The sequence below is a fragment of the Anguilla anguilla genome, chromosome 4 (assembly GCF_013347855.1).
Source record: "Anguilla anguilla isolate fAngAng1 chromosome 4, fAngAng1.pri, whole genome shotgun sequence".
NCBI lineage: Eukaryota > Metazoa > Chordata > Actinopteri > Anguilliformes > Anguillidae > Anguilla > Anguilla anguilla.
In genome coordinates, this window is record NC_049204.1 from 23,313,240 (window position 1) to 23,340,578 (window position 27,339).

At 40.0% G+C, this 27,339-nt stretch overlaps 1 protein-coding gene across 5 annotated transcripts in view; it reads left to right on the forward strand.

The window, feature by feature from the left end:
* kcnn1b (potassium intermediate/small conductance calcium-activated channel, subfamily N, member 1b) overlaps positions 1-27,339 on the forward strand; it is a 69,772-nt gene that overhangs the window by 2,152 nt on the left and 40,281 nt on the right. For 4 of the 5 annotated variants that reach the window (XM_035415534.1, XM_035415536.1, XM_035415535.1 and 1 more), the window contains exon 2: positions 6,625-8,444. In XM_035415534.1, the coding sequence (XP_035271425.1) occupies positions 7,170-8,444 (1,275 nt within the window). In that variant the 5' untranslated portion in view covers positions 6,625-7,169. Of the gene's footprint in view, positions 1-6,624; positions 8,445-23,027; positions 23,488-27,339 lie in introns of those variants that run through there. The other variant, XM_035415538.1, reaches the window with a different exon arrangement.

Sequence of the window (27,339 nt, forward strand, 5' to 3'; positions counted from 1 at the left end):
GAGCCAAATTCAACCATGCTGTTCCATTTTCCTTCCTTTAAAGTGTATTGAGGAAAAACCTGCAAAATAAAAATACAATCGATTTGCAGGTAGCTGAATATGGGTCAGACTAAACATTTTGCACAATTCATATGCTGCTGTTTACAAAACTACCAGGGAAGTAAATAGAGAGAAATACATTAAAATTAAGCAAGAGAAATTAAGCCGTAGAAACAATTGTGTACTAGTATACAGTTCCCTTCAAAAAATTGACAAATCGTGAACTATGATGCATATCGAATAAATGTAAAAGAATTGTCAGTTAAGAATCGTCTTGGCTACGAAAGGCACACAAACTGATGCTCAAACTGATCTCTTTGCTCCTTCACTCCCTGCCTCTTCCTTTTTTTCCATCACTGCCCCAAACCTTTAATGTTTTCTTCTTCTTCTCAGGCAGTTTCATTCTCTTTCCTCCACTCCTCCTTGTTACCTTCTTTGATCTCTCCTTTCCTTTCCCCTGCTTTTGTTTCTTTTCTGTTTCTACCTTTCTCTTTCAGTCCCACCCACTGATTTTCCTTTGCTCCGTTTATATTCCTCCCACTATTCCCTGGCCCGCTCACTCATTCCACATACCTTTCTTTTTCTATTCTAACCTCACCACCAACCTCCACTGTCTCAGCTCTGCATCCATCTTCACTTCTTAAATTTGCCCATTTCTTAAAGCGCCCTCCTCCCTGGCTGCTGGTCCACTGTTCCATGTCCATTTACCTCCCCTTATCAGCATTTGTTTCTTTATTCCCCTTTCTCTGTTCCCTCCTCCCATTGTGTTTGCCCTTTGCTGATGGTATCACTTTCCTGATATATTTCCACTTTCCACCTATTATGATTCACAGTGGTGCAGCACACTAGTATTCCTTCTGCCTGACCATGCAACACACTGTGTGAGCATTGCGTGCTTGTGCCTACGGCCTAACTCTAGCAGAGAGAACACATTTCCTGTTATCTGGACAAAATATTTTAATCAATTACGAAGTTAGTCTACAGGTGACTTTGCGCTCCAAATACAGTAGAGTAGTTAAAAGGGTGAAAATAATATTATATATAAGCATAAATTCATTTTAAATTGGTGTGGTATTATACATTGCTGCCTTCTATTTTCCTTAAGAATGAACAAAATCATATTTGTGCCATTTATGTCATACTGCAATGGTTCATTTTGAGTATTAAATATCAAATCTTGCATTGATAGCCATGATTGCTATACATTATACTCTATAATTTTTCACATTAACTATACTAATATTCCTGCAACCAATACACATTTACACCTTCAAACTACTTTTGGTTGCTGTTATGTGCTGTATTATGTTATTGTGATTATGTACCATAGTTTATATAATAAATATTGGCCCTTCATTCATTTCAGCACATACTGTACAACAATACTGGCTTACTGTCACTAGTTATTGTCGCTAGTTTGAAGGGATAGCAATACAGACTCTGGCATGTATATTAACTAGGTTACCATTGTATGTATTTACATTATCTGTATATTATGTAATAGAAATCATACTTGCCTGAAGGACATATTGTGACATATTGTGATATTGTCCCTCAATTCCATCCATTACAGAAGAAATGTGAAGTTAAAGGGCAGTCTTTCAGCTTTAATTTAAGGGCATTTACATTTATATTCAGTGATCTATGTAGGAATTACATTCCTTTGTATATATAATACCTTCATTTTAGGGGACTGAAAGTAATTGGACAAATTTACATGATCTTAGATAAAGTTATCATATTTAGTATTCGTTCACAAATCTTTTGCATTCAATGACCTTACCTGGTGATGCTCTGCTAGGCCTGCACTACAGCCATCTTTAGTTCCTGTTTGCTTGGGGGGATTTTTTCCTTCAGTCTTGTCTTCAGCAAGTGAAACACATGTTCAGATGTATTCAATTGGGTGATTGACTTGGCCAGTCAGGAACATTCCACTTTTTGGCCCTTGATTGCTTTAGCAGTGTGTTTGGGCTCATTGTCTCGCTGCAAGGTGAAGTGCCATCCAATGGGTTTTGAAGCATTTGGCTGGATGAGCTGATTAGATGTTTCTGTGCACTTCAGATTTCATTCATTCATTGTTCCAGAACTCAGTTTTTTTATGTACTTCTTAGCAAACTCTAATATGGCCATTCTGTTCCTGAGGCTTGCCAATGGTTTGCATCTTACAGTGAAACCTGTGGTTATGCTGGTGTAGTCTTCTCTTTATTTTAATATTTGATACATCTGTGCCAACATCCTAGAGCCCTGTTACTCAAATCATAGCCCTCAAGGTCCAAGAACTGCTGATTTTCCACGCTCCCTTTACCTGGGAGTCAGGTGTGAATACAGTCTGGCCAATCAGTAGCTCTAATTGTTTAGTTAATTACCTAGGAGAATAAAACCAGGGCCAGATTTGGATTTGGGGTCCAGATTTGAGTATCCATGTCCTAGAGAGTGTTCTTGCCCTGTGCGACAGGTGAAAAGGGTTTTTTCTTCACAACTGAAAGTAATTTCAGAATTTTGCTTTACAATTTCTTCGGTCATCCACTACTGTAATCTTCCATGGTCAACCAGGCTGTTTGCTATTGCTGGGTTCTCCAGTGCATTGTTGGTCCTTAAAGGCACACTATGCAGAATTCTTGCTGTGGTCCTGTGTTTACAATCAAAGAAGTATCTTCCCCCATACTCAATCCCACCCACTCTCCTCCATTTTTATATTTTATACCTGCTTTTATACTGCTTTTATTTTTATATCTCCATTTCTTGATAACTGTCGCCATCAGAAAAAGCAATTCCAAGGTTGACTTTGGTTTTTTTAACGAGCCCCTTTAGTTTGTTTTTTCACTTCATTGTACTTGTGCTTCTTCACATCCGCCATTGCAGAAGCTAGATAGCTACAAACACTCCACTGAAACCTGAGCCAATGTTTTGACTATGTCTCTGATTGATTTATTCAGATTTTTCCATCCTATGATGTCCTACTATACTTTGGTCCTCATGTTGACAGACAACAGCAACAGATTCCAAATGCAAATTCCGCACTTACAGTAGAGTCAACTGTAGACCTTTAGTTAGGTGTCTTGTGCATGAAATAATGATGCAACAACACACATCTGGCCAATAAATAGCTGAGCAGCCAATGTCCAATTATTTTTGGCCCCCCAAAACAGGAATTTGCAATTCCTGCATGGTTCACCTGACAGTTTGCTCTTCAACCTCATATTCATTGTTTCATTTCAAATCCAATGTGTTTCTGTGCACAGTCAAAACAAAAATTGTGTCACTGTCCAAATACTTATGTCCTTAACATTATCATTAACATATGCTTCATGGATTTCTTATTGAATATCTGTTAAAGAAATGTTTCTTTTTTTCTCTGATTTCATTCAATAAGATGTAAACATTTTGCTATTGTTTCTTTAGCAAATTGATAAACAAATATCAACTTCCATTTTCCCTTTCTCAGGTGTAATTATATATTTTGGACTATGGACCTGCCATTCTGCACTACCCCTTCTCCCATTACCCCTTAATAATTTTGCTACTGTATCTTCCTTCAGTATGTCTGTGTATAATGTTTCTCTGTGCTAGCTGTCATCCCTCTGTCTAGATTTTTCTCTCATTCTTTTTCATTGGTTGGTGTGTGTGCTTGTGTGGGCTCATTAACCTCACAAGAGGAATTAAAATGACTGCTCTCTCTTCGATTCTCCCTCTTCATCTTTCTCTCAGTTTCATTCCTTCTCTTTGGCACTCACTGAGGTCCCCTAGTGGTCTTAAGCTGGACTTCCACATGTTTTTAATGAACAGGTGGAAAAGCTGGGAGGGATGTAGGTCCTGCCGATATCAATAATTCAAATAGAGCGGCCATTATATAAGGCCTCAGTGCAGAATTACTTCAAGGATTCCCTTAAAGTGTTAACCTCTTCCTCCCTCTATAGACACCCTGATATATAAAGAATTTGTTTACTGACAAAGAGATGCCATGAGGCAGCATGTGCATGTTTCTTTGTGCATGTAGTTTAAAAAAAACTTAAATGTATACTTATTTTTTTCCTAAGCTTGCCATCTGGGCTAGAAATGTTGCTTAGATACAAAATAGTGTGGCACCAAACTAGAGTATGGGTAATATGTCCCCCCCCCCACACACAAACACAGAAACTGCTATTAGTTCACGTAATCTACCTTCACTGTTAACAAGGAATGCCTGTGATGTATATATGTTATACGGTATATTAAAGTGGGATTAGGTCCCCATTCATATTAAGCATAATGTAGAAAGAGGTGGATTAGAGATCACTGCTTTTTAAATATCATTTTCAGGTTTAGATGGCATGATGTGCTTTCAGGGCCCCAAAATGTCTTTTCATGGCAAGTGTATTGGGATGCATTTGTGTGTGTGTGTGTGGTGCAGGTGGGTGGTGTGTGTGTCTGTGAGTGTACTTGTGTGTGTGTGTGTGTGTGTGTGCGTGTGAGTGTGTGCGTGTGTTTGTGTTTGTGTGTGTGTGAGTGTATGTACATCGGTGTGTGGGTGTGTGTGCATGTCGGTCTGTCTGCCAGTGTATGTGTGTGTGTGTCTGTCTGTGTATGTGTGTGAATGCATGTATTTGTATATATGGGCATGTGTGTGTGTGTGAGTGTGTATGTGCACTTGTGTGGGTGTGTGTGTGGGGGGGAGAAGTGAATAATTGATGTGGTAGCAAGCAGCATTACTTCCAAATCCAGCAAGCAAATGATACTTCATCCTGCCCAGGGACCCACACAGGTTGCAGAGACTAATTACTTAATGAAAATGATCAGGTTTCCACAGCAGCTCTGTCCCAGGTGCTCTCCAAATTCCAAATGTCACATCATGTGGAAATGACCTCAATGACACGGAAACCCATAAATTGTACTCACCCTAATTACTGTGACCAGTATACGCATTTCTTGCAACGGTGATGGTTCCAACTGCCCGTTAAAATGTTTGCCGAGTTGGTTGTTTTGAAGGCAGTGTCATACTGCAGGGGCGCACAACGAGAGCAGGGACGATCCTCCTCACAGGGGGAGAGCACACAAAATATGACGGCATTGTTGTCTCTGGCCGTAATAGGGTGGCTGAATGCATGGAAGAGGCGAAGCGGCAGCCGTGTGCTCCACACTGCCCCTGCTGGGCACGCGCGGAAGCTGAGGTTAGCAGGGATGCTGCAGGAAAAAGACAGCCTTTTCTAGCAGAGAGAGGGTTTTAGGAACTGCAGTTTTTTTTCATTACCACCAATAATAGAGACTTAAGCAAGGATTATTTAACCATTCATTAAAACATTCTATGAGTGATTTACGCAGTTCTGCGTGGTAACAAATGGTGTACATGTAGTTGTACGACACTGCTCCTGCCTTTACTTTAAAATATACATACATGTACAGTAGTGTACTAATAACGCAGAATAATGCATGTACAGAAGGCCCAAGAAGTTGATTGAAAATGTAAGTAAGTCTCGTGTCTTGGAATATGTGTGATCTGTCCTGCATGAGATACAGTTTCTCATCTTGGTCACTTAAGCATTTGGATTTTGCTTGGTCTTAAAGTGATGATGAAAGTAAGAAATACTCAGGTGTACATAATATAATGCATTTTTCAATAAGCAATAGCTTCCCATTACTTTTAGAGATTTAAGGTTACTGAAGAATGATAGGATTAGAATGCAGATTCCCATTAGCTGGCAGATAAGTGTATTATGACAAACTACTGAATATCAAAGAATCTACAATGTGATACAATATCTGCTGTAGTATCTATCTGTTGAACCTTTAACAGTGTCATTTTCTGTCTGTCTGTGATTAATGGGGTTATCAATGGGTCATGGATTTAGAGAAGAGAAGATGCACTTTATTTCATGGACCCAATCAACCTATTTCTCAGAGTCACTGATCAGTTTACACCTATTATCAAAGATGAACCTGTTCCTCACCACTTACACATCTACACAGGAAACACACACACACACGGAGAGAGAGAGAGAGAGAGAGAGGAAAAGAGAGAGCGAGAGATAGAGAGAGCAAGAAACTGGCATGAATTTTCTGAATCTAGCTTTACTGTAAATGATGATTGCCAGTGTTATGTGTATGTGGTACAGAATGGCAGTATACTATATTATGATTATATCCCCATTCATAAAAAAAACGTGTAGCAATAGGGGAATTACGGAGGACTGCCTTTTTAAATTTCACAGTTCCTTTATTTACCTGTGATAACATTGTCATTCGTAATTAATATTTGTTTTTATTTTTGGTGGTATATAAAAAAACTAAATTCCTTGCATTTTAAGACTAGTCTTATTTTGTTTATTCATTATTGTAAGTTCTAAAGTGCATTAAGAGTGCATTAAGTTCTATTGGATAAGGCCATGAGGAGTTACTCTCTTGTAATACAAAACGGCGTCTAACCGTGATCAAATATTTAACACTTACCTGTTAATCAAATAAATATTGGTTAGGTTTTAGATGATTAAAAATGGCGGGACATTATCTCCGCACAATGCAGAAATCAATTAGATGCCACACTTCAATGTATATCTTTATTTTTTTACTAGGCAGTATATCTTATTTAGCACCTTGCATTTGTTTTCGCAGGGTCCCTCTCCATTGGATTTTCTGAACACTGCTGCAACTGATGAAGAAGCAAGTCGGACAAAGCCATTATGACCTTTTCCGAACTGGAAACATAATTCATAACACATAACTGTTTTTAAATGCCAATGCATCCCGGACTTCGTGTTTTGCAAAAAAAAATATATATATATATAGGCTGCATATTCTCTGTATTCGTGTAAATTGCTTATTGAATAATTATAGAAAGTTCAATAACTTGTAATCATATCAAATCAAATAGCCTCCATCGAAGGATTGCTTTCTTTTTTCTTCTCTTCTTTCTTGTTTTCTTCTTCTGTTGCTATGGATATCATTTAGTATTTAAGTACGCTTTCCACAATGGGTAATGTAATAAAGGCTTAGCTGCCACTGGGATTCAATATCTTGCTGGTGATCCCATCTCCACCTATCCATCGGGCGCGTGACACTTCGATCTTGTGTTGTTGGGGATTCATTCACGTAAAGTGTGTTCTGAACGACAGATTTTCTCATGAAGGTGGTGTTTTTCGTAGCTATACAGTGACGTTATGAGGCTGGTCCTGGTCAAACCTACCAATAGGACGAGCCGGCTTGATTCTACTGGGGCTGTTCGCAATGAAAGGGTGCCAGATTATTACAGCGCAAGGGAGCAGCCACAGCAAGACGAAGCTGTAGAGGGGATGCAGCATCGGTACTCGGGAGCTGTCTTCCAGCACCAAACACCTAGCCAGGAGCAAAGAAGCGCTGACAGCAGTGCAAGTTATTCTCAGAAAGCAGCGTCGAGTAGAACCCCTCCAGTCTGTAGCTTGCCGCCGCCACCTCCGCCGCACAGACAGCGTTCTACAGCCTTATATCAACAGAACAATCAGGAGCTGCCCAACCCAAGCCTTTTCACCCGGCAAGACACCACTCCTCATCAACTGCAGCAAGACGGTGCACAGCGAGTGACAAGCCACGGAACCGGCCAGCGACCCCCAAACGAGGGCTGTGGCTTTGCAAGCCAACCCCTACGTCTGCAGCAGAATCTCGAGGCCACCGGCTTTCATCCGCAGTCAGAACAGCCCCTTTATCAGGACTGCCACTGCAGTTTTTCTAAGGAGGCGAACCCTTCTCGCCAGCACCATCCCCTCACGCACCCGCAGCCCTCCCCACCGCCGCCGTCGTCGCTGCTGTTTCTGCAGAGTCCAAATCGGGAGGATAATTTGAAAAAGACTGCTAATTACCAACAGGAACACCTCGCCTGTAACTGCAGAAGAGAAGGAGGGCGGCAAGAACATAACCAGTTGTTGCAGCAACAGCAGCAACCACATAATCATTTAAAGCTACAACAGCAGAACCCCTCCTCGGGTTCAATTATACAAAACCCACACCAGGCACTGAATATAAATGCATGCGATCAAAGCGAAGTGAACCAACGATTATTTTTGTTTCAACCTCAGGACCTGCAGCACCAACAGCCACCACAATTGCAGGCGCAGCAACAGCGACTGGTGGGGAGCAGCTTTCCCAACAACTACTGCGCCAACGGATCGGGAGAGCTGCTGAATAGGAACCAGCAACCACTACTGTTGCAGCAGCATCAACAGCAAGACGCGCACTGGCAACACCTCTGTGACCAAGACTGCAAGGGACCAGACGAGAAAAATAAATCCTTTCAACATCAGTGCCACCAACCTCCGGGAAATCCACCCTGCTGCCCGCTTGTGAGAAACTTATCTGCGGCTAGCAGTAACAAAAGCAGCATCCCCTCTTCCTTCAGCAACCGCCTGTGGCCGGAGAACCACCACCAAGAAGGAAAACAGACCCGACCAGAGGAACAGCTGGTACGTTTATTTAAATTAATTGGCATTGGATTTATGTGGGTGTAGTAATCCACGATTGCTGGTAACTAGCTATGTTCACTTTCTACTTTTAACAGATTGTTTAGGCAAATAAAGCGCAGTGTGTTTTGAGGTTAACGTAAAGTTTTGGGATAACAGGTTGGCTACGGACTGCAGACTGCAGCCTTCAGAATTTCAAACAGTTTGACATTCGATGAGGTAAACACACACGCGCGCGCGCGCACAGAAACACTAGCACACTGTTCTGTTGGCTGTATGTCGGGGTCGTTTATTGTTCATTTAGTGGATGATTTTCCTCATTCAGCGTAGCTGTGTCTTTGAGTGTTGTATAATGACTGCTTTTTAAGAAATGTGGAGTTCTAACTGACGGAATAAGTAGACTATTTAAAATCGTTCAAGTCTTTCGCAAATGGTTTCCGTATCAGGATATTTCAAGGCAGAATCATTTTCAGCGACCATGGAACATGGTCTTTGTTGGAAGTTTCAACTATCATTCCTTCTGCTAGTGGAATAAACCGCCTTTTAAGAAATAAAAAAAGTATTATAGTGGGAGGTAGTTTAGATAATTGTACGACCTGGATTTCAGTTTCTACCACCACTGTGTAGCGTTTTTCTGTTTTTTTTTCTTTTCTTTTTTTCTGTCTGTGAGACACGATTGTTCAGTTCTGGAGTGCATTGCACCACAGCCTCCTCCTGACTCATTTAATTTACCCACTCTGCGTGTTTATTTCTGTGGTTCTTCATTCATTCATACATTCATCCATTCATTCATTATTTATTTATTTCTTTATTTATTTAATCGTGCATGTTCAAACTGAAATACAACGTCAAACCATTATAAGATAAGTGAATGTTTCTCAGAATTTTACATATCTGCAGGCATTTCTGTGATACAGTATCATATACATTCATTTCATCAGGTTATCCTATAGAACAGGATATGACCTGCTGAAATCATTAGAGTAATTTCTTTGGAGAGCATGTTTCACACAGATTCACATTACGTGTGCTGTTTAAGGTGGATGTGGTTTGTTTTTGGAATGATTAATGAATAAATAAAAATATATATGCTACATTGTTCCTCAATGTTAAATATAATCAAATCATAATAGAAAGTTTCATGAACTTTGTTCCTGTCTCATGTAGATATAAAAAGGCTTTTGTTTATGTAATTCAAAAGCATTTTAACTTCCATTTTCATAGCAAAAGCATGTGAAGTTTTATTTTTACTTGTTGCATACAATTCAATAATTATTACATTGAATTGATTTTAGTTCATTGTTCTAAGCAAATCAACATATCCATTTACCTGTTCATTTATAAAAGGCTACACTGTGCTAGTTCACATGACCTCTGCTCTAGTATTTACTATATTAATTAGCCTTTTACTGTTCACAAAGAACTACAGGGTCTTCAAATTGTGCATTGTTTTTCTTGTTTTTCAATTCTATTTATGCAAGGATGACATTGAAAAATGACAAATTATATTTTAATCATAAATGTGGAACAATCCATTGACTGTGATGCAGTCTTATTTTTTTAGGTTAAGAAAACAGAACATTTTCATTTTGGGAATCTGCTAGTTGGATTTTTCTTTTGTTATTTTCTCAGAAAATGGCTGAAATGCACAAAGAAACACTGGGCAAGTGAACAATGTTAATGTGTGAATGTGCTGAGCAGGCAAAACTATCATAAATGGGAAAATTATATTGGTCTTCTTTAGTTGTGCCTTTGTCATGCAGTTTTATTGTTTCAGAGAAACTTAAGTCTTGGAACATATCCGATATTACAATAATGAAACAGGGGTCATACCGATGTCTGTATGTGAGCCCAAGGTCAGGTGAGAAACACAGAGTGATTATAATAAGCACTGGAGTTGCTTGTTTTAATTTGTCCTGTAGGGAAATAAATGTGGAAAAGCGAAAGAGTACAACAATGGCATGCTCATGCTCAAAGACAGCCCAGATAGATCATTTTAATCGTCATGACGATGGTGATGATTATGACGGTGATGATTATTATTTACATTTCCATTAGGATAGTGACTAATGGCTGAAACTGAATAGGTGTTATTGATGGAAGAGTGGTATTGTGCCCAGCCCTGGCAACAGTGTCCAGTACGGGTGCAAGGCCTGTGCCATTGTGGTTCACATGTAATTACTCTCTCATTCCTGCCACTTCTTGGAGAGATGTAACCGGAGTCCTTGTGGCAGGCCTGTCTTTGGTTACAGGCCCCTCCATTGTGAGCAGCACAGCTCTAGCTGCACAGCTGTGCGGGTCCCAGACCCTGTGCTCAGATGAAACACAGCTGGGACTGGCAATACGATTGACGACACAGTCTGGTATTGAGGCCTCGTCACGTGCACATTGCTCTGCTTTCAGTGAAGTGCTATTTTTAATGTGTGTTTGCACCTTTTGAGAAATGGGAGTTATCAATTTGGCACATTGTTCTGTACTTGGTTTGGTGTTGATGTTCTTAACTCGGTCTAACTTGGATCAGTTTATTTAAATGAACATACAGAATGTCCCATTTTATGATATTTAGTTTAATTGCTGCCATTATTAATAGCATGTGTCAATGTGTGTATAGATGAAAATGGGGAGAGAGACATAGATGAGCAAACCAATTTCTTATTTTTGTCTACACAATTGAACACCCATGGAAGGACTTCCCATACAGGCTTCAGAAGAATTTAACCATTTACATTTATTGTGAGTGAATGTAAGCAACAGCAAAGCCATTAGACTGGAGAAAGAACAATGTGCTTTGGTCGTCCCTCATCAGGGTCTCACTCCACACATAAAATATATAAACATAAAATGGTATCAGGTGATCTCCTTGGGTTTTTCATCTCTGGTAATAACGTTTATATGAAAATAATCCTCTCCACCTCAACCACTTTTTCTACAGTTTTTCCCTTTTTCTTCTCTGAGTGTGTGATCCATTCCCCACTCTGAGGCCAAGTTTAAATGTAAATATTGAAAGCAATATGTTGTGGTCATTAAAACATATTTAAATGCACTTCATTTCTCTGGAAGCTGTTTTCACAGATTCCTGATTTGGACGCAACTGACCACGTCATTTATCAGCATTTATATAATAGTTAATGCAAACAAAATACTAATTCAGATTGACTTTTGGTGAGATCGGTCTGTCGTTTTCTACAGCAGTAAAGGGGAGGTGTTTTTCCGTAGCTTCGCGAGAGCGGAACGGCGGCAGGGGGCAGGCCCTGTGGCCCCCGCAGCGAGGAGCCGGGACTCTGAAGTGCCCACCGCAGAGAATCAGCTGTTAATTGATCCAGGGGCGTCCCTCGTCACTCCGCTGCTCGGGTCGCCCCTGCATGCAGAGGACACGTTTTCGCCCCCCGTCCTCGCCGTCGGGGCCGAGGCAGCCGCCACCTCCAAAGCAAACACGTGAGCTGGCGTGTCCGCAGGGCGGAACCCGGCCCCACATCCTGCTCGCCCTCCTACTGTGAAAGGGCAGGAAAGAAAACATCTTGCCGGACTGTTGATAATGTTTGCCGCACGCCCACGCTATTGACATAGGACTGTTGATTGTTCATGGCTGAGACTAACATAATTCTTAGCCTTTTCCCCCTTCGCTACACAGCTAATAAATCCAATTAGGGAATTTTGTATCCACCCCCTCTCTATGTATGCAATTCTGACGCAACATTCCTGTCTGTAATTTTTTTTCTTCCTGAAACGAGCTTCCTGAGTACGACAGCATACGTGGAGAGCATCTGCTCAATGGAATCTGTCATGCCTATGGATACATCAAAACGGATGCGTCTACTTATATTTGTTACCAGCAAAGTAGCTGAGGTAAAATTTAGCCTGGGCTGCCCCGAGGCTTCGCCATGCGTCTGTAAGAAGGGGAGCGTGGACGAGTAGTTAGCTGGTTGTGTTCCATTCACATGACAGCCCTTCTTCAGGGGGCTTCCTCGACATGCGCGCCGTGGACGCGGACATTGTGCATGTATGAGTGCCTCGGCACAATGGGAAACGCATGGAATTACATGCACTTTAAAATACGGGCGGCTCAACGAGCGGGGATTTCTTTACACATGACGAGTGCTGCCCCGGGTCTTCCCGCTCCGCAGCTGCTTCTGCTCTGGTCAGCCGAGTGTAATTCGCCGATTGTAATTGGCCTCACTTATTTTCCTTCACTTCTCCCTTCGTTTGGTTGTTTCAGAAGAGAGTCCACGTGCTCGGCAGTGTCATTGGGTGCACTAGAATAATCTGAATGCTATGCCAAGCAACAAGAGGGGAACGTTTGGGGAAAAAAATGGCAAAGATTAGTTGCATTTGCTTATTTAAGCCCTGTAAATAGTTGACTTTTCCTGCGTAGGTCTGGCTTTGAAGCTCTCCGCTCGTTTCCACCGAGGCTGGGCAAACCTTGGATGGAGGGCTGGAAAGAGCCCATCTGATGCCTTCTGGGCTTTCGTTACGTAACCCTGTAATGGATGGCAGAGGTCCCAGTGTGGCCACATACCAGCTCTTTACCTGCTGACCGCAGTTTAATTTAATTGTGAGGCGGATGACAGGCAGAGACGTGCCCTCCGCTCTGCACCTCAGTGTGACACGCCAGAGTGAGAGAGAGAGAGAGAGAGAGAGAGAGGGGGGATCAAAGCACATTTATTCTGCTGCTCATAGCACTTTTGCCGTGTTACACAGATGCTCTCCTCTCCTGAACCGTCCAGGCACTGCTTCACTTAGTACAATGCGGTGTCGCGGAGCTCCAGTACTGAAGGCCTGGAAGGTGTCTGTTATTCACATTCTGCCTGAACTCTTAATTACTGAGTTGAATCAATGAATTGTTCCACTGAAGTCTAGCTTATCTTTACCCTTGAGAGCTCTATAAAGCCATATGACCTTTCTCACCGAGACAGAAGTCACAGAACTATATTCGAATTGACGTCAGTTTAATCGAAGTGATAAAATTAAAGCCATACATTGAAACATATATAAATGTACATCTTCTTAAATTAGTCAAATGAAAGAGATTGAAAAGACTGGTTACAGTAAATGATTTTGACTACCACCTTGAATTTGTGATTGATTTTAACTTATCACCAGTGCTTCAGAACTTGAATTCACGCAACACAGTTTTATTTAACTAATAGAAAAGAGTTTACAAAATATTTTTACCCAAAATAATTTACATAGTGCTTTTATGCAAGCTCCAGTCACACTTACAATCAAATCATATTAGTGTAATTAAATGGCAAAATATAGTAATCGCTATAGGAATCTCTTCTTCATTAATGTACTTTTTGCTCTGTTAAAATGAGTAATGTACTGAATAATGTAATGTTCTCACATTACTTCAATGTTCTATTTTGGCAAAAATTTTGATAGGTCGGCAGTGCTGTTAGACTTCCTGTTGTATTACTGCAGGTCAGAAACTCCAACTATCATCATTTCATTTTTTAAGCTGTCTAGTTCATGTGAAAAATTAGCCGTTGGTTGCACAATAGGAATAATTCATGGTGTGTTTAATATTCATACAGTATGCTTTTCAAATTACATTTTAGTCCTGAAAAACACCCTTCACTGCACTTGGATTCATCTAAACCATACTTACAGCATGAGTATTTGAGGTTTATCATTCACCTGACTTAGTTTTGACCTTGCCCCACATGATAGGTGATGTTCTTAGGTTCAACATTTCCTCTGGCAAAAACCTGGAATAAACAAACAGAATTCCCGAATATATCTTGCTACAGTCTTTATTTCTGCATCCATGAAAAATAAAAATAAAATAAAAATAAATGAATAAATAAATAAATACACTTAAAATGGTCACAAATATTTTGACCTGCTTTTTACTGAGGACCCTCTCTTGGTGTTAATTGCATGATAATGGATAAGATTTATGCAATCCCTCTGTAACCTGGTGAGAAACAATAATTGCAGGGAGCACCGTGGTAGGAGTGATGAGTGCAGTTGTGTTTGGGCACATCAAAATGTGTGAGATGGGGCATCTCTACGCTTGCCTCCATGAGGAGCTTCCATTGGCACTGACATTGCATGCTCGCATGACATACTATGACACTATTTACATGAGGGATTTGCTATTGGGGAAAAACACATTGTTTTTGAAGGTCAAAACTGCTTTCCACAATATGAGTATGATTGTAATATTTAAGATAATGGCATATTTTGCCTCTGAAAATATTGTTATCTAAGTTACATTATCGCCAAAAAAAAAAACAGTGACCTTTTACAACATGAGGGAAGTAAGCAGTGATATTACCATAGTTAAAGATGTATGCATCCTTCTAATTACACAGAAAACTTTTAAAATCTGTACCAAAAGGAGAATCACTGATCCAGTGTTGCAGTAGTGCTGGAAACCACATGTCAGTTGCTTGTCTAATGTTCTCATTCGGCAAACAAATCCCACCATTTTTTTTGGCACGAGCCACACGACCAGTGTCTCTCCTTATACTGTTTACACAGTGATATAAGCACCACCTGCACGACACACCTGCTTTTACTGGCAGCTAAAAGGGATGCCGGTAGGAGAGCAGGTGTAGTTGTGCTGACCCGGAGTCCTCAATAACATTTTCCTCTAAATTGTTCTCAAATCCGGGATGTGAACGTTCAGCGTGTCCTACACGGTGGTGCGGTCCACTGTGTGTGCGGAGGTCGAAGGATGTGCAGTCACTGACGGGAACCTCGCTGGCGAGGGGACGCGTAGCGAGGTGCAGCGCCGTCGAGACACGAGCGGACGAATTAAGCGAGCGCCCTGTTTCTCCCTCGTTGTTTTTCGTTCTTCGTCATGAGGAGTCTCGCTGCTGCTGCCCTTCTCCTTCTCAGCCCCCTCTTTTCTTTTTAAAGCAAAAAAAAAAAAAAAAAAACCCATTTAAATGGAGTCAATTTACACTGGAGGCCCCCGAGGAAATTCAGGCACCGCGCTTAATTTCATTTTAAAAAATCATCGCAGAAGAAAACCGTAGCTGGGGGCTGCCAGCGTAATTCGCGGGACTTTTTTCTTGTAGGACATAATCAACCTAGGCAGTAACTTTATTAGTATTGATAGAAAATCCTACAGGGGGTGGGGGCATCCTCTACATCTGCCTCCCAACAGCAAATGCACTGTAGATATAAGGGGGGGTGGGGTGATTGTTGGGCTTAAAATCCCCTCTTTTCCTGTAGCTTGCCTTTCATTAGCAGAACATGAGGTGATAAACATGAGAAGGGCATGCAGTTCACTTCCTGGAAGATGTCTCACAAAAAGCACTTGAAATGAATGAAGTCTCAATGCAACATATCTTTTAATATGAGGATATGACATAAACCTTTATCTGCCATGGCTGGGATTTATGGCCAGAGAGTTATTCAAATAAGTGTAACTCGTCTTCAGAAATCACACGATGAGATCATAAATACTTCATAAATATGAGTAGACAACTAAATTATGAAACTCTATGCCTTTCACTGAAATTAAACCTTGCATCCCACTGTACTGAATACGGTTACTACTGTTGGTATATGCAAATTATTATAGAGATTCCACGTTCAGAGGCTTCACACAGTAATTCCATATATGACAATTGTGCAATTTAAATCGAAACAGTCTACTAAATATTTGCAACTTTGCCTATTTATGAAATCCCAGTTTATGAAACAGGGTAGCACTTGTAACAGAAATGTACTGTGTGTAGGAAATTAATTATTTGAGCTATCAGGGAAAAAAAACTCAGGTAGATAAATGAAGGAGAGCAAATTTATTACATAATATTGAGCAAGGTCACAGTTGTAGAAGTAGGGTGGAAACTCCTCTTTTCAGTTTTATTTTCCCCTTAGATGCAAGAACACAGCTGGGAGTTTCCCCTAGTTTGTTTCTGCAGTAATTCATCATTTGGCTGGGTCATCCCTGTCTCACCATAGTTTTGGAACTCCCCTCTCCTCTGGCTTTAACTCTTTGCACTTCTAAGGGACTGCCATTGACCTCCCTGAGCATGCTAGTGTGAGTGATTCTGGCGCTTGAATATTTATTATTCTGGCGTTGGATTACTATCAAAAAATGTTTTCAAAAGGAGAGATATTTCCACTGACAACTGGCAAGCACTCTCTCAGAATCCTTGGCTAAAGCTTGTAAATTTACCCCCACATGCTTTGTCTTGTGCTGCATGCCCAACTTTGAGATTCCATCTCAGCCCTGAATTAAATTTGTTTACTTTGATTTTACGTCTGTCATTAATAAATCCCAAATCACTGTTTCTAATTTGCCCAGTATAATTACATATAGCTATTTTCTGATACTTTGTGAAAGATCCAGATTGATATTTTGAACCATAAAAAAAATATATATATCAAATGAAATGGATTTATAGCACTATTCACAGAACATGTTATAAAATGGTGAGACCATAAGACGTCATGCCCCATGCAGCATTGCAGCACTGTGTTTATTTTGCTTCAGGGTTTTGTAAAGCAGATACAGTTTGGTGAACCTTTTGTTACAGGACCTCACATTTTGAGAATTTCACCTTAAAGCGCAGACGTAAACACCTCAACTGGAAACAGAAAGAGTATCTGCTAGGCAGTTCCAGTGATATAACAAACAAATTAATTTTGTTACAAATGAGGCTGATCAAAACCCTATGCAATGGAAATAAAAATGTAGAAATACCATATTTTTCTCATTGGTCAGTACTAATATGATATTACTGTATGCTTATACAATTGAGATTTTAATTGAGGTTTTATTTATCCTGAAAGCAACAAAATTCACTTACTGCCCACTACAGGAGTTTCAGTCTAGGGTATAATGTTTGGGTAACTAAAATGGGGATTTACATCAGTTCATGGGGGTTTACATCTGTGACAGAAAATGACACACCATGAAGTCAGACCTCTACTTGTTGTGTTCACAAGTGATGCACTTTACAACAAAACAGAATATTATTTCCTGTTTTTGAAATTGGGAAAAGGCAAGAATACGTTTTCATCATTTAGCTTAATGAACTCCCTGAATGAAAAAAGTGACTGGTGGAGTCACGGTAACAGTTAATACCTCTTTTGCTTTGTGCGCATGCCAGGGCAGTCTGTCCATTCACGACTGGCTTTAGCACTCTGTATTTAAAGTGCGTCTTGTTGTTGTGATAAAACATTTCTGCAAGGCATGTGTGACACGCTTGGCGCCCTAATTTTCATGGTGGCACATACGGAGTCATCGTTTTCCCAAAACAAAGTGTTTGAAATATAGAACTTAGGAGCTTGAGGCTTTCATGGGGTATTCTGGAACAGTGCCTCAGCTGCAGAGTCAACTTGGCAGGTCAGTTCTTGTATTGACGTTGTGGTGGAACGCTTCTTTTCTACTGGTAACAAGGGCCATTTTTTATTTTATTAGTTATTCATTCTCATCAGCATGCATTAATTCTAAAAGAAATTGCCATGTAAATAAGCTATATGTGTAAAATACATCATATAAATAAGTTCAAAAAATTAAGTTCTGTATGTGAGTGACTGCTCTTTTTTTCCATTGACATTTGCACATGGCAGTTCTGCACCTGAACATGTGTTTCTTAGTTTAATGTAGTTGAGTCAATAAATTCTAAGCTTTGGCTGAAAGGATGCTGCAAAGTTTATTTTGAAGTCAGTAAGGGGAACTTATTGAAAAACCTTCAGCCATGATCAGTTCAATATACAGTATATTTTGTATGTTCTGTAGTCGGATTTATATAAAACATATACATTTGTCATGCATACGTTTTGAGGGAGGGAGGTATGAGCATCACAGCGATTTCTGTCTGTGCATTCAGCATTTTGGATTTATATGGAGTTTTATTTGAAAGGAAATTTGGATTACATGCACCTCATCTGAGAAAGGCTGTAGGTTTACTCTTGACCAGTGTTCGTATTGACAAAGTTCCTTGTTTTCAGTCTGTTAAGGCAATCAGTAAGCGACTGAATGTTCTTCTAGCAGGGAACATTAGATCAATGCAGAAAAGGGCAGGGAACTTGAAATGCCGGTTGTTTACTATAGTAAGGAGTGAAATATAAGTAGAGAGTGAGGGTGTTTTGCACTTGCTGAAAAACACACAGTACCCAGTAAGCGCAAAACCTTATTGAACATTTGTACATCATTGTAGTCAGATTGTGCAAAGCTGTCATACATATCAACATTGTTGAAACATGACCATATATATATATATATATGGTCATGTTTCTATATATATATCCCACAGGAATATATATATATATATGGTCATGTATATATATATATATATATATATCCCACAGGAAAATGTTTTAACAATTTATTTGACAACATCACTTCTATGAATTTACATCAACAGTGAGCTCCATAATATTTGGAGCAAAGATTTTTTTTTTGAATTGGTTCTGAGATTTGTAATCAAACTATTCACATGTGGTTACATTTTATTTAAGGGTTTTATACATTTTGGTTTCACTGTGTAGAAATGAGAGCAGATTTTATATATAGTCCCCCCATTTTAGGGCAGGATGAAGTGTGGGAAATATTAATGTTAAGTAAATGAAATTAGTCTTGTTTTATATTTTGTCACATATCCTTTGCATGCAATGACTCCTTGAAGTCTGTAACCCATAGACATCACTAGGTGCTGAGCATCTTCTGTGGTGGTACTCAACCAGGCCTGTACTGCAGCCATCTTCAGCCCCTGCTTGTTTTAGGGGCTAGTTGCCTTAAGCATAAGAAATGCATGTTCAGTTTGATTCAGATTAGGTGAATGACTTGGCCAGTCAAGAATTTCCCATTTTTGGCTTTGAAACTCCTTTGTTGCTTTGACAGTATGTTTGGGATTATTATCCAATGGGTTTGGAGGCATTTGCATAAACTTGAGCAGATAAGATGCTTCTGTACACTTCATAATTTAATATCAGCAGTTACATCATCAACGAGACAAGTGAGCCAGTACCTGTGGCCTTGTTTCATAGATGAGGGGGGTGCTTCGGATCTTTGGCAGTTCCTTTTGGCCTCCACAATTTGCCTTTGCCGTCACTCTGATATAAGTGAATCTGTCCACAAGGCCTGAGTATGTGTTTGTGTGAGCATGAGAGAGATCTAACATCTATCTTTTGCTTGAGATTTTGATTCATATTCTCAGGCTTCTTCCTTGCTTGTAGCCTAGGATTTGGTTAGTTCTGTTGGGTGCTGAATCCTAATTTGTCTTGGGCTTTGATGGCTGCCATTTCTGAAGGGCTGCATGCTCTGTGACATGATAATGAAACATCATAGTTGTCGTTTGATTGCACTTTGTGTCAGCTATCAGTTGAGCCTACCACATCTACAACAGTCCATTTTATTTTCAGGACAGAACTCATTCTGTGCATTGAATTTACCTTTATTTTTGGCTGGGCCGCAACAGCGGGGTCAGCCCTATAAACGTGAATGTCTGTGACTGAGTGATGAAGTTACACCATTGGTCGGCCGAGTTATCAAGTTACTCCATTGGTCAGCCGGATGAAGTGTGTTAGGTCCAGCCATATACTAGGTTTTGACCTGGTCTCGTTTCCATTCAGAGTCCACTATGACCATAGTTGACAGTGAGTTGAACATTTTCCAGTTATGTAGTTTCATACATATTGCCTGTGTTGGTACCGTTTTCATAGAATTTTCGAATTACAGGCATAATGCTATGTCCAGATTGTATTTTAGTGAAATAATGTAATGTAGCCTATATCAACGTAATGTTAATTATTTAATGTAAATAATGTAGCCTATATCAACTCCCGGTCTTTACTGTTATTTGTTCTCTTGAATTGACCCTTTTACAAGTCAATATTTATTTAATTGAAAACAATCAATTGCTTCATTTTATATTGATGTATGTTCTTTGTATAAAATAATACTTTTATATATTGATCACTTGAGCAGCATTAGATTTTTTTAATTAATAGTACTTCCCGGCAATCCTTATTCTTTTCATCTAACTAATCATGTTGAATTCTTTTTTCAATCTACAAAACTCTTAGGATATACACTAAGCCCTGACTCAACTTTCTAAGAGACATTACCACTCTTGCTTTGTCATGGCAGTACGTTATTCTGAGAGAACCTTGCCAGAAATAATGGATTAATGTAAGAGATGGTGGTTTTCAGATGGGACGGAATTCTAAAGACAAAAAAAAAGGAAGGAAACCGTGAGTCACAGATTCAATCATAACCCCTTCAGGTTTGCTCTGGATATTTCATTATGGGGAGGGGGTGAGAGGAATAGAGATCTGAGTAGGTGCAAATTCAACGTCAAAATGGATTTTCTAAATTGGATTTGTATAGACTGAATATGGCTGAGGGGGAAAGAAAGAATAAGATAGGGGAGGTGATAGGGAGAGTCCTCAGGCTGATACATTCAGACAGACTAAGAGAGAGGTCAACACTAAGCAGCATGGATCTTTTATTCTGGGGCTGAAATGTTGATTTTTTTTTTTTAAGTCTGTCTTAGGTTAGTGACATAAAAGCCCATCGGATAAGGCTTCTTATCCCTCAACACACAAGGAAGCATCACAGTACACACCAAACACTCTGCTTTTCTTGATTTGACCTTGTGGGGTCGGGTATTTGTAGAGCATTCTTAAAACACACAGTAACGTGTATACCTTGACTGAATTAAGAGTATGTTCATTTATTGTGAGGGTGGGGGATGTACTGTCCACAGCTCTACCTGACACACTGAGATGATTCCGTAATCTGGAAAGTGAGGCCTTGTTTTTACTATGGGTTTTGTTGTTGTGAGTTGTTATTATTTAAAGAATTTAGTAGGCTTTTATAACATAATAAAATCGATTTACTGGGTGCATCTGTATATAACAGTGACAATAACCTTTTCTGAAGATAATATTATAGTGAAAAATTTGTTTGTCCATATTGGGTTTATATATATATATATATATATATATAATGATTGCCTTAGTATCTGTAAACTGACCGGGAGTCTTCTTAGTCTTCTTCATACTGATGATGTACTGTATCCCCCAGTAAACTTTGTACAGCCTATATTAACTTCAGGATTCATGACTTTGGCATACTTTGTATTGCAACCATACAGTCCCATACTATGCATTTTTAATTGAAAGCAGAGGATACTAGGATAGTCTCAATAATTTAATGGTATATTAAAGAATGTTGCAGAATGAACTGCAAGTCATATATTTGACAGTGCTATATTTGAGTATTTAAGTCAGGAATTACTGTGCAATTTTGTGTTCACATTGCTTATAGTCATGTTCTTGTGGTTAAAATACATTAATGTTGTAATTTGAGTGACTGCTGAAGATGCCATTATAAAACAAAAGGGTAACACAAGCTTATGAATATTGAATATGTAGGGGAGTCATGAGACAGAGACAGGGGAATTCATGAGACAGAAATGAGCCTTTGGAATGCCGAATATTTCATAACTGACCTTTGGCTGTTGGATTTACAAGAAGCATGGCCTTGTGGTGAGTTGAAATGCAGACACAGTCATCGCCATCCTTATGAACTTTTATTCCTGCTTTAAGAGAGATTTATTTTTCCTTCGCTTCATAGGAGCTGTCACAAATGCAAATCACTTTCAGGAAAAATAGTTTCACGTCCATAGTTTCTAAAATTGTAACCACATACATTTAAAAAACCAGCTCAGCATGTCACGAAAAGTAAGCAGAAATAATTTCTTACTTCTAACAAGTTTGTTGAGCAGGAGCAATTATACATAGAATATGCAATAGCTGCATAAAGATTGTGTTTCCATCAGACATGTGATCCAGTCTTTCTCTGACATGCTTGACCTGATTCTTTGTTCTTAAAATGCATTTTAATATATGAATTTCCTATTAAGTAAATGAATTGCCTCATTAATTTGCTAAAATGGTACTTGTGATGCATGTGCAAGCTCACCTGCTAGGAAAGCATCTTTACAGTTAGAAACCACTAACAGTGTTGACAGTTGTACACTCAAGCTTGTGTGTATTTTCCTTTAAATATGAGTCTAAGAATGCAGAATGGCCTGTCTTTAAATAGTTGATGTTTGTTTGTCGAGAACATGCTTCTTGCTACATGCTAATGCTTCTTTTTCTGTGTTTACAACGATGCACTGTTAGAATTTTAGGAATGCTAATGCTATGAAACAATATTTCTGAAGGAGATGTTACTGGTATAACATTTTTTTAAAAAGAACAAAAAAGGCATATCTGATATAAATACATTTTGCAGGATGAATTCACGTTTATAAATAGATTAATAGCAACAAATACATGCTGAACACTTACTGGCTGCCAATTTCTCCAGCATCTGCAATAGGTTACAAAGTCATGAAATTAATCAAGAAGACAAACTGTGCTGTAATAAATAATGATTTCAATGTTGAAACAGGTGGTGGCACCTGTCGACTGACACGTACGAAAAATGGCTGTGTACTACTAAACTAATTTGTTGTGGTGCTATCTCAGGCACAGTGTTGCATGTAGCCTGCATGTATTGTTGCTGAGCAATTGATAAACGGAATGGATTTGGAGTGGGATTTAATAAAATGGTGTCTTTCTCTTCCGGCGTTCGCTTTGTTCCTCATCTGCTGCCTTTTTTTTAAAGCTGGGTTTTGGCTGCTGGTCTCCACTATAGTCTGGTGTTCCCTGGGCTGTCCCTAGAATCTGGCAGCTTCTCTGCAGTGTGACAAACTGGTACAGCTACAGCTTGCAGCTCTCTCTGCAGTGGCAGCCTGTTTCTCTGCCTTGCGGGGCTCTCTCTCTCTCTCTCTCCTTCCTTCTCCCTCCCTCCCTCTTCATTTCCCGCCCTCCCTCCTGCTTGCTCTCCCTCGCTCTCTCCTGTTAGTGCAGTCTGCTGCAGGCAGCAGCTCGAGCCCAGACTGGGCACACACAGGCTCCATTCAAGGAAAGCTAAAGGATTCAAGGAGTCTCTGATCAGCTGTGGTTGTGGTGGGGCTGGGGGGAGGGGGGTGTGGGATGCTGAACGATCTCAGCTTAACAAAGACTGCCATCTCTCTGGGAGACATCATGGGGAGGAGGATCCGAGGGGTTTAAACGGACAAAGGTGAATGAAAATGCAATGTGTTTTTCTTCGGCTGACTCTGAGGTGCTGCTGCATGCCTGTAAGAGTCTACTCTCTCTCTCTACGTACTCCCCCCCTCTCTCTCTCTCCCTCTCTCTCTTTCTCTCTCTCTCATTTCTTGGCTGCAGACAGCCTTTCCTTGCAGCAGCTCAAGGAATACTACTATTTTCTCCAGTGATGGAGGTTGGTCAGATCTGCAGTGACTGTAAGTTGTATCAGTTAAAGTTTCTATGTGATTCAGTTAGCGTAGGTATACCAGTGGTGGTATACTGTAGGTGTACAGAGATTCTGTGAGCTGGAAGTCTGTGTTGAGAGGGGGGTGGGAAGAGAGAGAGAGAGAGAGAAAGCGAGAGAGGGTGATAGAAAAGTGCTGCAGTGCTTCATTTAAACTGTTCTGCACCGTGGCTTTTCAATTTCGTTGAGAGGCTCCAGCTCGTAGCAGCTAGATGCAGCACAGCATTCGGGATCAAATGGGCAGAAAAGGGGGATGGATGACCACCCTCTGCTCGTCACTCTGGGGGGGGGGGGGGGGAAGGGGGGGGGGAGGGTTTCCAGCTGAAAAGGCTTCCCTCATCTACTGATTCTGTTTCAGGAGGGGGAAAGAAGGCTGTAGGGAGCTTGCAATTTGAAGGTGCCATGTTAGCTGGTATTGAAAACACATTTACTTTGAGCATTGTACAGTTGTCTTAGATACTAAAGGACGCCTATTCTACTGCAATTGCATTCTGAGACAAATCAAATCAGAGACAATCATAGTGGCCTTTCCTGTCTCATTTCACTGAACGCGCTGGTGGCTAGCCGCCTCGGGCTTGGGGAAGTTGGTACAGATGGCAGACCTGCTCACGCTGACACGAAAGGCTGCGTGTGGGTTCACTGAGAAAGCAGCCGGATGCTGCCTTGTTGCCATGCGAGCGGGTAGCCATGTGGAAAACTACTGCATGGAATGGATTACTCACTGCCGAGTAAATTCCCTTTTAATTTAACATGTCTTACCTGGTTGATATATATATATATATATATATATATATATATATATATATATATATATATATATTGCACCCTGTTTTTGCAGCTCTGTGAAGCTGACTGTTGTGGCTATTTTGGTTAAGGGCAATACAGCCCCTCAGGCACTATAGCTGAATGGAACTGCAAGGAACTCTTGCTGGATTGCATGTCATTAAAAAAATCTGTGCCTGTGATCCATGAGCAGGTCTCAGAACAAAAGGACTTTTTTCCCCTATTTTCTAAGAAGTAGAGCATTTAATATTTTTAACATGGGATTTACAGCAGAACGTCCCTCAAAGGATTTTGATGGTGGCTTTTATTGCCGTCCCTCTTACCTGAGAGACAAGTGTCAACCTATTTTTCAGGGTGTATTTTTAAACACGTTCTCTCGATTTTAAACAAGATCTCTTGAGAGAAGCTCTCAGAATGTTGCAGAATCTAAGCACTTTATGTTTGCTTCTTGTTTCTGCTGTAAATGTGCCACCCTTAGCTCCATCACAACGAGGGGTTATGATGGGTATCTGACACACTAAGCTATTTAATACAGCAAACAAATTAACAAGAAATGGCCTCCTCTCGTGAAAAAATTCCCTTGCTGAACATCACGGAGGGACTCTCGTGACCTTTGACCCATAACACAGTGTGTAGGTGAGACACAGAGTTCAGTGTGATGTGGAACAGCGCAATTCTGGGGAGGAAGGACTGAACACGAGGCTCCGTTAGAAATGCTTGATGTTGGAATGTTCAGCGCAATTCTGGGGAGGAAGGACTGAACACGAGGCTCCGTTAGAGATGCTTGATGTTGGAATGTTCAGCGCAATGCTGGGGAGGAAGGACAGAACACAAGGCTCCGTTAGAGATGCTTGATGTTGGAATGTTCAGCGCAATGCTGGGGAGGAAGGACTGAACACGAGGCTCCGTTAGAGATGCTTGATGTTGGAATGTTCAGTGCAATGCTGGGGAGGAAGGACAGAACACAAGGCTCCGTTAGAGATGCTTGACGTCGGCGTGTTTTTGTGGAGGTGTGAGGGGACTGGGGCCTGCCTCAGGCTGGCATGCTGCCTGGCCACAGTCACAACTATCATCTAACCCAGGAGCAGCAATTCACAATTACACAGAGGAAAGTGTGGGCAATTGGTATCCTGGTATTACATCACAAATCACGAGATTAATTAAAGTGTAGGACTTTGGGATTGGATTTATATATGCCTGAGAGCTTAATAAAAGGTGCAAATTGTTAGTGGTATCATTATTTCTTTTTATCAAGGGAGCCAAGCACCTATGGTGTAATGGCTGTAAAAACCAAAAGTTGTCTGAGAAGCTCACTAAATTTGGCAGGTTTGTAGAAGAAAATACATATTCGATATGAGTATGGAGTATCCACTGGTTTCATTTGTTGACACCACAATTCATTCAATATTTCAGGCAGATTTTCTATTACAAATACATTTCTAATAAATCAGTAATAAACTGCAAAGCTGATGTTTACAATATCATTATTGTACTTTGCTCTTCCATACTGTATTTTCCACATTTTTGAAAAACATACATTCATGAGTGTTATTAAGCTTTACACTTAAATTCAGATTTTAATTTAAGTTTACAGCTTAATAAACATTTGCAAAAACACATTTCCCTCACTGGTATCATTCTACTGTAGTGAATGACTATATAGTCCTGTTCTGTCCAGCAGGCCATTACATGGGTAAAAATGGAGACAGGCTTTGTGTTGATTCAATTACTCTTATTCATCTGTACCAAATTATTCCTTTCTGAGTGAATTTGTTTGCATTTTGCCAGTCAGTCAGATCCCAGGCAAGGTTACAAGCAAAGAGGCTGTTGTAATGATATTTGGATGTCCAATATGGCAAAATAGAAGCCCGCTCATCTGTGACAACTTTTCATAAATGAGAGATCTAAGCTGGCTGATATATTTAACTTTTCCCGAAGCCCCATGGATAGCACAGCTTAGTCATATTTCCCTTTTAGGACAGATTTTAAGGCTCATAAATTATGTCATGTTTTGATTCTTCTGGTTTCGCTCAGGGCGGAAAATAACCAGTGTTTATCAGTGCAGTCACAGGTACTGCTAGTGCCAGTCACTCAGAGGACACAAAGGTGTACCTCAGTGTGCCCGGTGTGAGATTTCGGGTGAATATCCTCATTTGTAACCGGTTTCAACAGGAATGACAAGACACAACAAAATTGCAGCAGCAGGTTCACATAACATGCAAACTGCTTCATTTCTGTTCAGTGTCAGATTTTGTGAATTGTGTGATTTTGTAAGAATAAGAAAAAGGGTATAAGAAATATATGCACAATATACAAAATGTGTGGGTATAAGTAACGATATTACCACTACAGCCAGTCAATCTTCAGATATTGTTGGAAGCCCATGAATCCTACAAATTATTTCTTTGGATTACATGAAACTTAATATTGTAAAGGGCTAAGGGAAGTACCCAATCAGCACATGAAACCCAATCAGCTCATAAATAGGGCATATGCTTGACATATTCCAAAAATAACAACATACATTTATAAAATATTTACTCAGTAATAAACTTAAGCTGTTTGTGTTATTCAAGATTGAACAAATTTGCAATTAATAACAAGTAAGGCTCTTTTAAAATTCTAAATGCAATGCGATTAAACTGTAATAAAAACTGTATGTACTTTGCTGTCATCATATGTGTTATTACTCTGTTTTTAAATCACTATGATTTGTATGCAGAAGTAGCTTGAGCATCAATTCCCTGCCTTTCTTTAATTCTGGATGTATATCCAGCTTTGTCTGTTGCAGCAAAGTTCAGAAGCAGAAGTGAGAAC